Source organism: Rutidosis leptorrhynchoides, chromosome 6 (assembly GCF_046630445.1).
Source record: "Rutidosis leptorrhynchoides isolate AG116_Rl617_1_P2 chromosome 6, CSIRO_AGI_Rlap_v1, whole genome shotgun sequence".
Classification (NCBI taxonomy): Eukaryota; Viridiplantae; Streptophyta; class Magnoliopsida; order Asterales; family Asteraceae; genus Rutidosis; species Rutidosis leptorrhynchoides.
Window position 1 is genome coordinate 342360136 of NC_092338.1, and position 11940 is coordinate 342372075.

General features: G+C 32.4%; 1 protein-coding gene across 1 annotated transcript; it reads left to right on the top strand.

Moving 5' to 3' along the window:
- The first annotated feature begins 251 nt into the window (after nt 1–251).
- Nucleotides 252–5668, top strand: LOC139852554 (mRNA-decapping enzyme-like protein). The gene is made up of 8 exons (XM_071841851.1): nt 252–622; nt 1674–1714; nt 1801–1850; nt 1932–2076; nt 3079–3129; nt 3693–3816; nt 4899–5303; nt 5389–5668. Exons 1-8 carry the CDS (start codon nt 464–466, stop codon nt 5443–5445), a joined length of 1032 nt encoding a protein of 343 aa, XP_071697952.1. The 5' UTR covers nt 252–463; the 3' UTR covers nt 5446–5668.
- The last annotated feature ends 6272 nt before the right edge of the window (nt 5669–11940 follow it).

Here is an 11940-nt window from a genome sequence, read left to right on the forward strand (position 1 = left end):
ACGAAATGCATCACGGATCAAGCAACGGCGGCCCTTGACGGATTGCTAATATTGGCGCTAATCAACCACGGATGCATTCACGGTTGAACCACGGAACCGATAAGACCCACCTAAAAACAAAAAGAAAAAACCCATAGATATATCGGACGCCTCAAATTTAATGGATAAAGAAACAAAGTCCCAATCTTCTTCGTCATCACACAAACTCACAGACCGGCCAAACCGACTCATCAAAAAAAAAAAAAAAAAAAAAAAACACACACACACACACACAGATACACACTTTGACTCTGTCTATTTTCATTTGGGTTTAGTTTTAGGGTTTGTAAAAATAGTCTTGATTGATTTTCTAAAATCAATCATCATAATAATATCATAATTCATATTCATATTACTATACTATTATAGATTATAGAGTCTCAATTAAAATAGTCTTAATTGATCTCAAATAAAGCAAAAAATAATGTCTCAAAGTGGGAAATTAATGCCAAATATTGATCAAAACAGCACAAAAATTCTTAATCTTACAGTTCTTCAAAGAATGGATCCTTACATTGAAGAGATCTTGATCACTGCTGCTCATGTCACTTTCTATGAATTCAACGTTGAACTCAATCAATGGGTTTGTTCTCTTTTAGTTATATATAAACATACATACATACATACTTATTGTTGTGTTGTTGTTTATGGTTGATTATGTTTTGTTTCTAAATTATTAGGCTTTTCTTATTATTTCAAAAGATTGGATTTTTTTCAAGGCTTTTATTAATTGTAGTGTGAAGTGTGATTGTTTTGTTACTATACTTTTATGATTCAAATATATATAGGTGTACTAAAACTATGCTTTTGTGATTCATATATATATATAGGTGTACTAAAATTATGGTGCTCTGGTTTTAGTTTATTTTGGATGGATGAAAAATAGAGAAGGTTGTTGGAAGGGATTGTTGTTTCAATTTTAAAGTGTAGTGATTTTTAGGTCTAGTGACTTGCTATGTAACCAAGTTTCAATTTTTATTCTACTATTCAATGCAATAAGTGGATTTGTCATCAATTTATGAAAAAAGGTGAAAACTTGGTTATGTTTTGAAGTTGAGAAGGCGAAACTTTGTTGCACTCTTAAGACCGAGTTTCATTATTGGTTGATAAGTGGAAACATGGTGAAATGAATTCATAACACGGAAAGTTGGTTGCATTAAAATAGTGTTTAGTTTAATATTTGAAAAAAATTTCCATCTTTTTATGAATATACGAAGTTTTTTTACTATGCTTTTTCTTGTTTTTGATCAATCTAGCAGGCTTTTTGAACTTCTTCAATTGCATGTTGATCGTATGCCATATAAAATAACCTTAAAACAACACAATGGCATGCTATAAAACATCCGGAATTATGTGAAAATGTAAACATACAAAATCCGTAAAGAAAGTTCGTACCTTTTACACTATGGTTTCTTATACATTATCATTATTTTCTTCAAGCTTGACACTGAAACTAAAATTCATAAAAACTATAGATAAAAGTATTAGTTAGACTAAAATTTGGTATGTTCTGCATATATATCTTCAATGTTAAACTCAATAGTCTTTACCTAAGTTCAAATTATACATCATGAGTAATATTCTTTTCAATTTAAAAATATTTTGAGCTTTCTTTGTTATCTTCTGCTTCTCAGAGTCGAAAGGATGTTGAAGGGTCACTCTTTGTTGTTAAAAGGTAATAGTTTGTGCACATAATGTTACAGAAATATCAAATTGCAAAATGACTTATCTGATGTAATATCTTTTCCACTCTAATCACAGGAACACTCAGCCAAGGTTCCAATTTATAGTAATGAATCGACGAAATACAGGCATGTTTTGTTTAAAATTTTCCCACATTCTATGATTTTTTAAAATTTAATATTCTTGACATATCTTCTATAAATTAGCAGAAAACCTTGTGGAGAATTTGCTTGGAGATTTTGAGTTTGAACTTCAAGTTCCGTATTTGCTTTACCGAAACGCTTCTCAAGAAGTCAACGGTATTTGGTTCTACAATAGTCGTGAGTGTGAGGATGTTGCAAAGCTTTTTACTAGGTACGTAAACTTATGTTTATCTCTTCAGTTTCATTTTTATAGTTATAGTTATAGTTACCTGTCAATAGTTAAATACAAAATCAAAAACTAATTAAGAATGATTGATCAAACACAACATTATCATTTTCCGGCCATATACTAAACCTTATAATTTTGGCTGTTGGTACATCATTTATTAACCGAATTGAGGAATCTGGAGAACCTGTAACCCAACTCAATGAACATATATGGATTCAATTTATGCCCCTTATTATAATGAAATTAAACCGAATAATTTAATTGGGTATAAATGGGTTGCTTTAGGTTGTTTTTTTTTATCTCATTAAATTTGGTATAACTAAATGGCCAATTTAACTAACAAGCTGCTCAACTACATTGACTGGGTACAATTAGTTCAGTCGTCTCAAGTGTATTTAAATGCCTAAAAAGTAAAATCCTTCTAATTCACTTTATCAAGGAAAAAAAGGATAAAACTGTTTTAGTAATAGTATAGTCTTGCAATATTTTATAACTAATAAGCTATTTATACAATCAAGGAAATGGATTAAATGGTGTTTGTAGATCAGAACAAGTTAAGCTGAGTGTTTCGAGTTTCGACCCATAATGAAAGTTAGCTCTTTTTAACTCATTACGCAATCCCTCTGATCTTCCTTTTTTTTTTTTCCACCTCTGCTTATGGTGGTGCGAATAGGTGTAACTGTAAGTTCATTTTGTGTGATATAGATGTAAGTTCATTTCAGACAAACGGTTTTTCGGTTTTCCAATTCTTTAGTTCATTTTGTGTGATATTCTTCATTTGTTAATTAATGTGTTACATTATTTTTAATACTCATGTATCATGATGGTAAGGAGAATATCTTTAATGTAATGTTTAATTGTTCTCGCTCCAATTTTACTTGGTACTATAGTATCATGTTTGTACATTTGAGCATAATTGGCATAACTACAATATAAACTTTTTTTATACTTATATATTTACATAGTTACATTTATAATCTACAGGATACTTGGTGCATATTCAAAGGTTCCCCCAAAGCAGAAAGTAAACAAAAGGTAGCAGCCAGTATCATATTGTAATTTTTAGTCAACTTTTGTTGCTCAATATTGGATGCAAAATCCAACCTATTGAGTGCGATTTTGAAACATTCAAATTTCTATAATTATTTTGTCTCCGTTTTCTAGATTTGATAAATAAATCTAATCTATAGAAAACTAGTAAAATTTTTTAAAAACGTGTTGAAATGTTATCACTTTCTACTTCAAAGAATACAATGATGCTTCTATATTTGAAAGAACAATAATTGAAAACTGCTGAACGGAGTTTGAAAAGGTGTAGCTATAAAATAGAAAAGTAGTTCATAATTTTCGATAATATATTTATAATGGAAACGTCATATATGAATCCTACCAACAAAATTACATATATTGACCCATTACCCAACCCACCCGACCTACCCATATTCCTACCTCAAAGTTACAGTGTACCTAAACAGCTTTGGGTGGTTGTAAGTTTTTGATCCAATTTTTCGTTTAAACTTGTGTTATATATTAGCTCATACTACTACAAATTTGTCGGCTAGTTTTTACCAATTTTTTGTTTTTATTTTGTTGTGTAGTGAGTTTGAGGAACTTGAAGCAGTACCTACCTCTGCTGTTATTGAAGGACCGCTTGAACCAGGGTTGACTACCGCTCGCACTACAGATGTACCTGAGGATACTTCATTTGTGAACTTCTTTAGTGTATGTATCCATCTATCTATTTATCATCGTTTTTTAGAATTATATGTTTGCTTCATATGGCTGGATGATAGGTGGCTAACTGGGCGGGTCAGTGGGTTGAGGAATGTGCCAAGTGTATCGTTAGGTAATGAGTCGGATTGCCCCGAAACATTTCTTGTCTAATTGTCCTATTTCGATTTTATTCCTATACATTAAAGAGTACACAACTTCACCAAATTTCTCATTCTGGGTACATAAATTGTCCTATTTCGACTTTACTGTACTTTATCTTATGTAAAGAGATTTTATGATGATGTGATTCTTCAAAACGCAAATAATCACTTTTTATGGTACAGTTCAGAACAAAGTCCCACAACCATCCATAGAACATCTTTTCAACTATTATGTCATAATGCTTCTAAAGATAAAATTATGATCAATTTTGATGGGATAAAAAAACATAGCTACCCTAAAGTGATTAAAAATGTTAAATAATTTAAAATGATATATTTTGTGTAGCTGGCTTATTTTTTGTTTTAATACTCTTTTAAATAGAAATTGCAATGAACTTTATCAATGATGTCGTTTTCCGTTTTACTATAACAGCATTCATTTCTTTATCGTTACTAAAAGCTAACTAGATATTATTTTCTGCCAAGTTGAGTATCATGTTCCATTATATGTAGTAGTTTATATGACTTGGTATCATTAATTAATTATTATTATTTTTAAATTAAAATTATGTCATAACTTATCTTAATATTTTGTATCTTGTTTTTTAAGTATTTTGATAAGTAATTATTACTGATAAATTGATAAATCCAAGTAAACTAAAGTTGGGATTCTAGATTGGAAAAAGGGTGACATGTCCCAAATTTTTGTGGTTTGTTTTTACATTAAACAGTCATAAGCTGAAACTTTATTTCATTAATCGTTATATTTGAAAATTTATTATAATCAATAGTTTTTTTGTCTATAATTCACTATGTTTTCACTTCAATAAGCCCTGAGGTTTTGTGCATGCACTTGCATATCCTTATGGTTCACTTTTATTACCGCGTAACACATCTTCTATTTATACTGTAAATTTTTTATTACTGCAGACTGCTATGAATTTGGGACATAATGCTCCAAATCCCCCCGTACAACCTTACCGGAATTCAATGACGATTCCGTTATCTTCACGTGACACACCTTCTCCCACTCTGTCATCAACCCCACTGATGCTGCCAAATGACAATGTTGACCCGGTCAACATCAACAATCATTTGACTAATCTTATCAAGCCTCTTTCTTTCTTTACACCCTCTTCTTCATCATCATCCTCAACGTTGATGAGACAACCGTCACCGGTGCCGGTTACCGCCCTTCAGCCGCCACAAAGAAACGTTGGTATCCCGTTGCTTCAACCGTTTCCGCCACCCACACCACCGCCATCACTCACTCCTACTTCAACGTCTGGGTTGACCAGGGAAAAAGTTCGAGATGCACTTATTATGCTTTCGCAGGTACTAAATTATTTTATCATTTTCATATCGTTAATCATGATTTTGGTGTCTTAAATGGGTTGAAATGTGTTTGTTTTATGTGCAGGATAACCAATTCATTGACATGTTCCACCAAGCGTTACAAAAAGTGCACCAGTCGTAACATATTTAGGTTCCATCAGAAAATTACATATGTAGATTGAGTTTGAATATACACCCAAATCCTTAGAAGATACATGGCCGATCGTTGTTGTCATGAAATTTCATTTCTAGTAACGTAACTCGGTACAATTTGAAGACTTCTATATCTTTCCCTAGAACATGTTAAGTTTATTATGGTTGTATTGTCTGAACTTCAGGTTATAATTCAACTTTTATTTGTATCTTATTATGCAAGTGCATTATTTTTTTTTTTTTTTTTTTTGTTATGAAAATAGTATAAATTTAGATGTGGATGTAGCTGAGGCACAAATATTACACTCTTTACGATTATGTATTTGCGAAATTATCCGAAGTGACAAATTCACAAAGTAAATGAGTCGAGATTGCCGTCTATAATAGAGTATAGCGCATGCTGTTACAACACCAAAGTCCCTAAGATGATGTTCGATACCGCATGATTATGAACCAGATAACAGATGTGAAAGAAAGTTGATACAACACACATGTACCACCTTACATCATCAGACCGCCGATTGAGCAACACCAAAAATTCTATATTCACCTAAAATAGGGGCTACTACTACAAACTAAACTTAATCTACAATCACTCAAAATTACGGCCAAACCCTCAGACAACATAATAAAAATCAACATAATAAAAATCGCTGATTGAACTTTTCCTGGTCGGGGCGAAGCCGGGAGTTGACCCAAGTTGCCGAAAGTAACCCACCAAAGCAAACTGCTAATAAAGTGAAGTGCGGCATCAACAATTGGTTTGACCAGAAGAGGAGAACATCACCGAGCTTAGGAAGGACAACTACACGAGAGCTTGGTCAATTAGTTCGTTACATAATGTTATGCCAACACACTTTTTGATGAACTACTTGTATGTTCTATAATTTTATGTTTTATAATTTAGATTGCTGACATGATCAACGATAAATTTTGTGACAAACACGATTGCCTATCATATGAGCCGGCGGTAATGCATCATGTTTTCTCTTAAAGTTTTAATAGGTTCGAACTTGTTAATTAAACATGTTGGAGTTGCTAGGAGAATGGTTGGAAACAGTTATGAAATACCTTAATTAACTACAAGAAAAATGATCTTTTCAGACGCCACTTTTACGGGCGACATATAGTCGTCTGAAATACTTGCACCGCACGACAAAAATTCTAGTTTTTTTACCAGATAACTTTAACTTAACTACCGAATGATACGTCGTCCGAAAATATAAATGTATTAATAATATGACGATGTAATGTGGGCGTGATGTATGATGGTGGAATGTGAGGGAAATGTATGACAGTGGAATGTGGCTGTGACGCATGAGGGTGGAATGTGGCGGTGATGTATGACGGTGGAATGGGTGGTGACGTATGACGGTGGAATGTGTAACGTGGCAGTGAGGTATGACGGTGGAATGTGGCGGTAACGTATGAAAGCGGAATGTGGCGGTGATGTATGACGTTGGAAAGTGGTCGTGATGTATGACGGTGGAATGTCGGGCGATGTATGATGGTGGAATGTGGCGTGATGTAAGACGGTGGAATGTGGCGTGATGTATGACGCTGGAATGTGGCGTGATGTATGACAGTGGACTGTGACGGTGGACTGCGACGATGATGCACGACGATGGACTGTGCGGTGTTGTATGACAGTGGAATGTGACGGTGATGTATGACCGCGAAATGTGACGATGATATATAATTATTGATCAAACCAAAATCGTTATGGCGAAATAGATTTCGGGTTTGAGTGTTGATTTGTGGAAAAGAGTGGATTGAATGTTTTAACTCCAATAATTGTGCGAACCCCGATTTGAAATCTGGATTTCAAGGTCGTAAAAAAATCGATGGGATTAACCTTGTTCGATCAGAATCGAATAAGTTAATATCTTAGAGTGGAGATTAATTCCGATAATGACCGGAATCTTTATCGGAATTGTATTATTAGCTGGAGAGATGTTATTGTAATTAATTTGAGCATAGTAACATTAATGCATCTAGTGTTGTTGAATGAATGACTTTGTCCGTGTATTTATAGGTGTTATGAGGGAATGGTAACGTGACACATGTCCCTTTCATGGTCATAACAAACTTTGCTAATCCCGAGGATTGACGTGGCATCTATCCCTTTCATGGGAATAACAAGCAGATCCTAACAAACTTTCTTAGATTTGTGGGCTGACTTGGCGTGCAGTTGTTTGTGTCTTTGCTCACGGATCATGTGCTTGTTCCTGGACGGCGCACTTATTCCGGGACAGTATGCTTGTTCCGAGATGGTGTGCTTGTTCTGGGACAACGTGCTTGTCCCGGGACCAGATACCTAAGCTGGGAAGACATGGTAGTTCCGAGAGTGTGGTAGATCCATCTAGTTTGTGACGGGTGGATGTCTTGCTCTTTGTCCAGGCAAGAAGGTTTTGCCTGATGTTTATTCCAAGTGTTTCTTCACGGTAGTGTTATAACCGGGCAAGATTGTTGCCGGTTTATAAGTAACTTTGTAATGGTTGTCGGATGCTAGACGCTCATAGTTCATCAGGCTTTTTTGTGCGGTGATATGGTTCTTGGCTCCTTAATGCCTTTGCATCCGGCTAGGTGATGCCGGTAGCCGGCATACCTGTCCAGACTGGAATTTTATGTAGCGTTCCAGCTGACCTTTGTCTGGTATGATCTTTCACGGATGCGTACATAAGTAACCTTCTGATCAGGTTACTAAGATGAGGCTGGGAAGATGTTCTTTGCCCGTGATGATTTATGCCGGATATACTCTAGCCGGGATGCTGCTAATAGTGTACCTTTGAGACGGATTATTATGCGTATCATCAATTATATTAATTTAATAAAATATAATATGAATATAAAATAAATAATATATTATATCTAATTATATTAATCTAATATGATAATAACAAGCATGAGGTCACCGCGCGCTGTTGCGGAAGAAAAGCTTTTCTTTATATACAACTATAAGTTTCATATTAAATATTTAATCGTTAATAATCGTAACATAACGAAAAAGACAATATTGCCTAATATAATCTCCAATAGTTAAATTAATTGAAATCAATATAATTCGAATACATTTTTAAATAACAATAAAATGTAGGAAAATAAAAAATTTGTAAAAAAAGAAGAAAAAAGTTGTTAAAAAATATTGTAAAATAGGATTGAATTGGAATTAAAAATATTAAAAGGGTTTAGTATGAAAGATAAAAAACAGGAGGATTAATAGTTAGAATTATAAAATTTATTAAACAAAAAGGAAGGGGCTTAGTACACGACAACTTGGTCAATTAGTTCCATACATAATGTTATGCCAAAACACTTTTTTGATGAAGTACGTGTATGTTTTATAATTGTATATTTTATAATTTAGATTGCTGACATAATTAACGATAATTTTGTGTCAAACAATATTGCCTATCAGATCAGCCGGTGGTAAGGCATCATGTTTTCTTTTAAAGACTTAATAGGTTTGAACTTGTTAATTAAACATGTTGGAGTTGCTAGGAGAATGGTTGGATACAGTTATGGAATACCTTAATTAACTACAAGAAAAATGATCTTTTCAGACGACACTTTTAAAGGCGACATATAGTCGTCTGAAATACTTTCACCGCACAACAAAAATTCATAGTTTTTTTATGATGTGGTAGCGGAGTGGTATAAAATAGTTATTATTTTTAGTGCGAAATACTATTAAATATGCTACAATTTTACACAAGTTATTTATTTATTTATCGAGTGGATATACTTAAACCTTGCTACAACACTTATAGGCAGTGTACCTAATCGTATTATAGTATAGTTTTTAGTAAGTCCGGTTCGTTCCACAGGGAGCTCGTGAAGTATAACACTATATTTTTTTTACACACAATAATTGTAAAAATACAAATATATATATATATATATATAAGTAATATTATTATTATAAAGGGGGGTTTTTACCGTTTAATGACCGGTTTGTCGATTTTAAAACTTTAGTCGCAGTTAAAACCAAATGTAAAATATTAAAAATAAATACAAGACTTAAATTAAAGCATAAAGTAAATAACGATAATGAAATTGCGAATAATAAAAGTGCGATAAAATAAACTTGCGATAATTAAAAAGTACGATAATTAAAAGTGCAATTAAATACAATAACAATAAAAATGCGATAATTAGAAGTGCAATTAAATATAAAATAAAGGAAATTAAATATGAAATAAAAGAATTACGCTTATTTAAACTTCCGTAATCATGATGTTTGACGTGTTGATTTTAGTTTTATGCCCATGGGTTAATTGTCCTTTGTCCTGGATTATTTAATATGTCCGTCTGGTTTTTGTCCATAACAGTCCATCAGTCATAAATATAAAGTGCGAGTTGTAGTGACCCGAACTTTTCCATGTTTATATATATTAATTGAGATTGATATTTACATGATTAAATGTTTCCAACATGTTAAGCAATCAAACTTGTTAAGACTTGATTAATTGAAATATGTTTTATATAGACAATTGACCACCCAAGTTGATCGGTGATTCACGAACGTTAAAACTTGTAAAAACTATATGATGACATATATATGGATATATATATATATAGTTAACATGATACTATGATAAGAAAACATATCATAAAGTATATTAACAATGAACTACATATGTAAAAACAAGACTACTAACTTAATGATTTTTAAACGAGACATATATGTAACGATTATCGTTGTAAAGACATTTAATGTATATATATCATATTAAGAGATATTCATACATGATAATATCATGATAATATAATAATTTAAAATCTCATTTGATATTATAAACATTGGGTTAACAACATTTAACAAGATCGTTAACCTAAAGGTTTCAAAACAACACTTACATGTAACGACTAACGATGACTTAACGACTCAGTTAAAATGTATATACATGTAGTATTTTAATATGTATTTATACACTTTTGAAAGACTTCAATACACTTATCAAAATACTTCTACTTAACAAAAATGCTTACAATTACATCCTCGTTCAGTTTCATCAACAATTCTACTCGTATGCACCCGTATTCGTACTCGTACAATACACAGCTTTTAGATGTATGTACTATTGGTATATACACTCCAATGATCAGCTCTTAGCAGCCCATGTGAGTCACCTAACACATGTGGGAACCATCATTTGGCAACTAGCATGAAATATCTCATAAAATTACAAAAATATGAGTAATCATTCATGACTTATTTACATGAAAACAAAATTACATATCCTTTATATCTAATCCATACACCAACGACCAAAAACACCTACAAACACTTTCATTCTTCAATTTTCTTCATCTAATTGATCTCTCTCAAGTTCTATCTTCAAGTTCTAAGTGTTCTTCATAAATTCCAAAAGTTCTAGTTTCATAAAATCAAGAATACTTTCAAGTTTGCTAGCTCACTTCCAATCTTGTAAGATGATCATCCAACCTCAAGAAATCTTTGTTTCTTACAGTAGGTTATCATTCTAATACAAGGTAATAATCATATTCAAACTTTGGTTCAATTTCTATAACTATAACAATCTTATTTCAAGTGATGATCTTACTTGAACTTGTTTTCGTGTCATGATTCTGCTTCAAGAACTTCGAGCCATCCAAGGATCCATTGAAGCTAGATCCATTTTTCTCTTTTCCAGTAGGTTTATCCAAGGAAATTAAGGTAGTAATGATATTCATAACATCATTCGATTCATACATATAAAGCTATCTTATTCGAAGGTTTAAACTTGTAATCACTAGAACATAGTTTAGTTAATTCTAAACTTGTTCGCAAACAAAAGTTAATCCTTCTAACTTGACTTTTAAAATCAACTAAACACATGTTCTATATCTATATGATATGCTAACTTAATGATTTAAAACCTGGAAACATGAAAAACACCGTAAAACCGGATTTACGCCGTCGTAGTAACACCGCGGGCTGTTTTGGGTTAGTTAATTAAAAACTATGATAAACTTTGATTTAAAAGTTGTTATTCTGAGAAAATGATTTTTATTATGAACATGAAACTATATCCAAAAATTATGGTTAAACTCAAAGTGGAAGTATGTTTTCTAAAATGGTCATCTAGACGTCGTTCTTTCGACTGAAATGACTACCTTTACAAAAACGACTTGTAACTTATTTTTCTGACTATAAACCTATACTTTTTCTGTTTAGATTCATAAAATAGAGTTCAATATGAAACCATAGCAATTTGATTCACTCAAAACGGATTTAAAATGAAGAAGTTATGGGTAAAACAAGATTGGATAATTTTTCTCATTTTAGCTACGTGAAAATTGGTAACAAATCTATTCCAACCATAACTTAATCAACTTGTATTGTATATTATGTAATCTTGAGATACCATAGACACGTATACAATGTTTCGACCTATCATGTCGACACATCTATATATATTTCGGAACAACCATAGACACTCTATATGTGAATGTTGGAGTTAGCTATACAGGGTTGAGG

Excerpts from the sequence above, each read along its gene's own strand:
- LOC139852554 (XM_071841851.1), top strand. The coding sequence starts at position 464 with ATGTCTCAAAGTGGGAAATTAATGCCAAATATTGATCAAAACAGCACA. Across the intron at positions 1,715-1,800 it reads TCACTCTTTGTTGTTAAAAG|GAACACTCAGCCAAGGTTCC; the intron begins GTAATAGTTTGT and ends CTCTAATCACAG. Across the intron at positions 1,851-1,931 it reads AATGAATCGACGAAATACAG|AAAACCTTGTGGAGAATTTG; the intron begins GCATGTTTTGTT and ends ATAAATTAGCAG.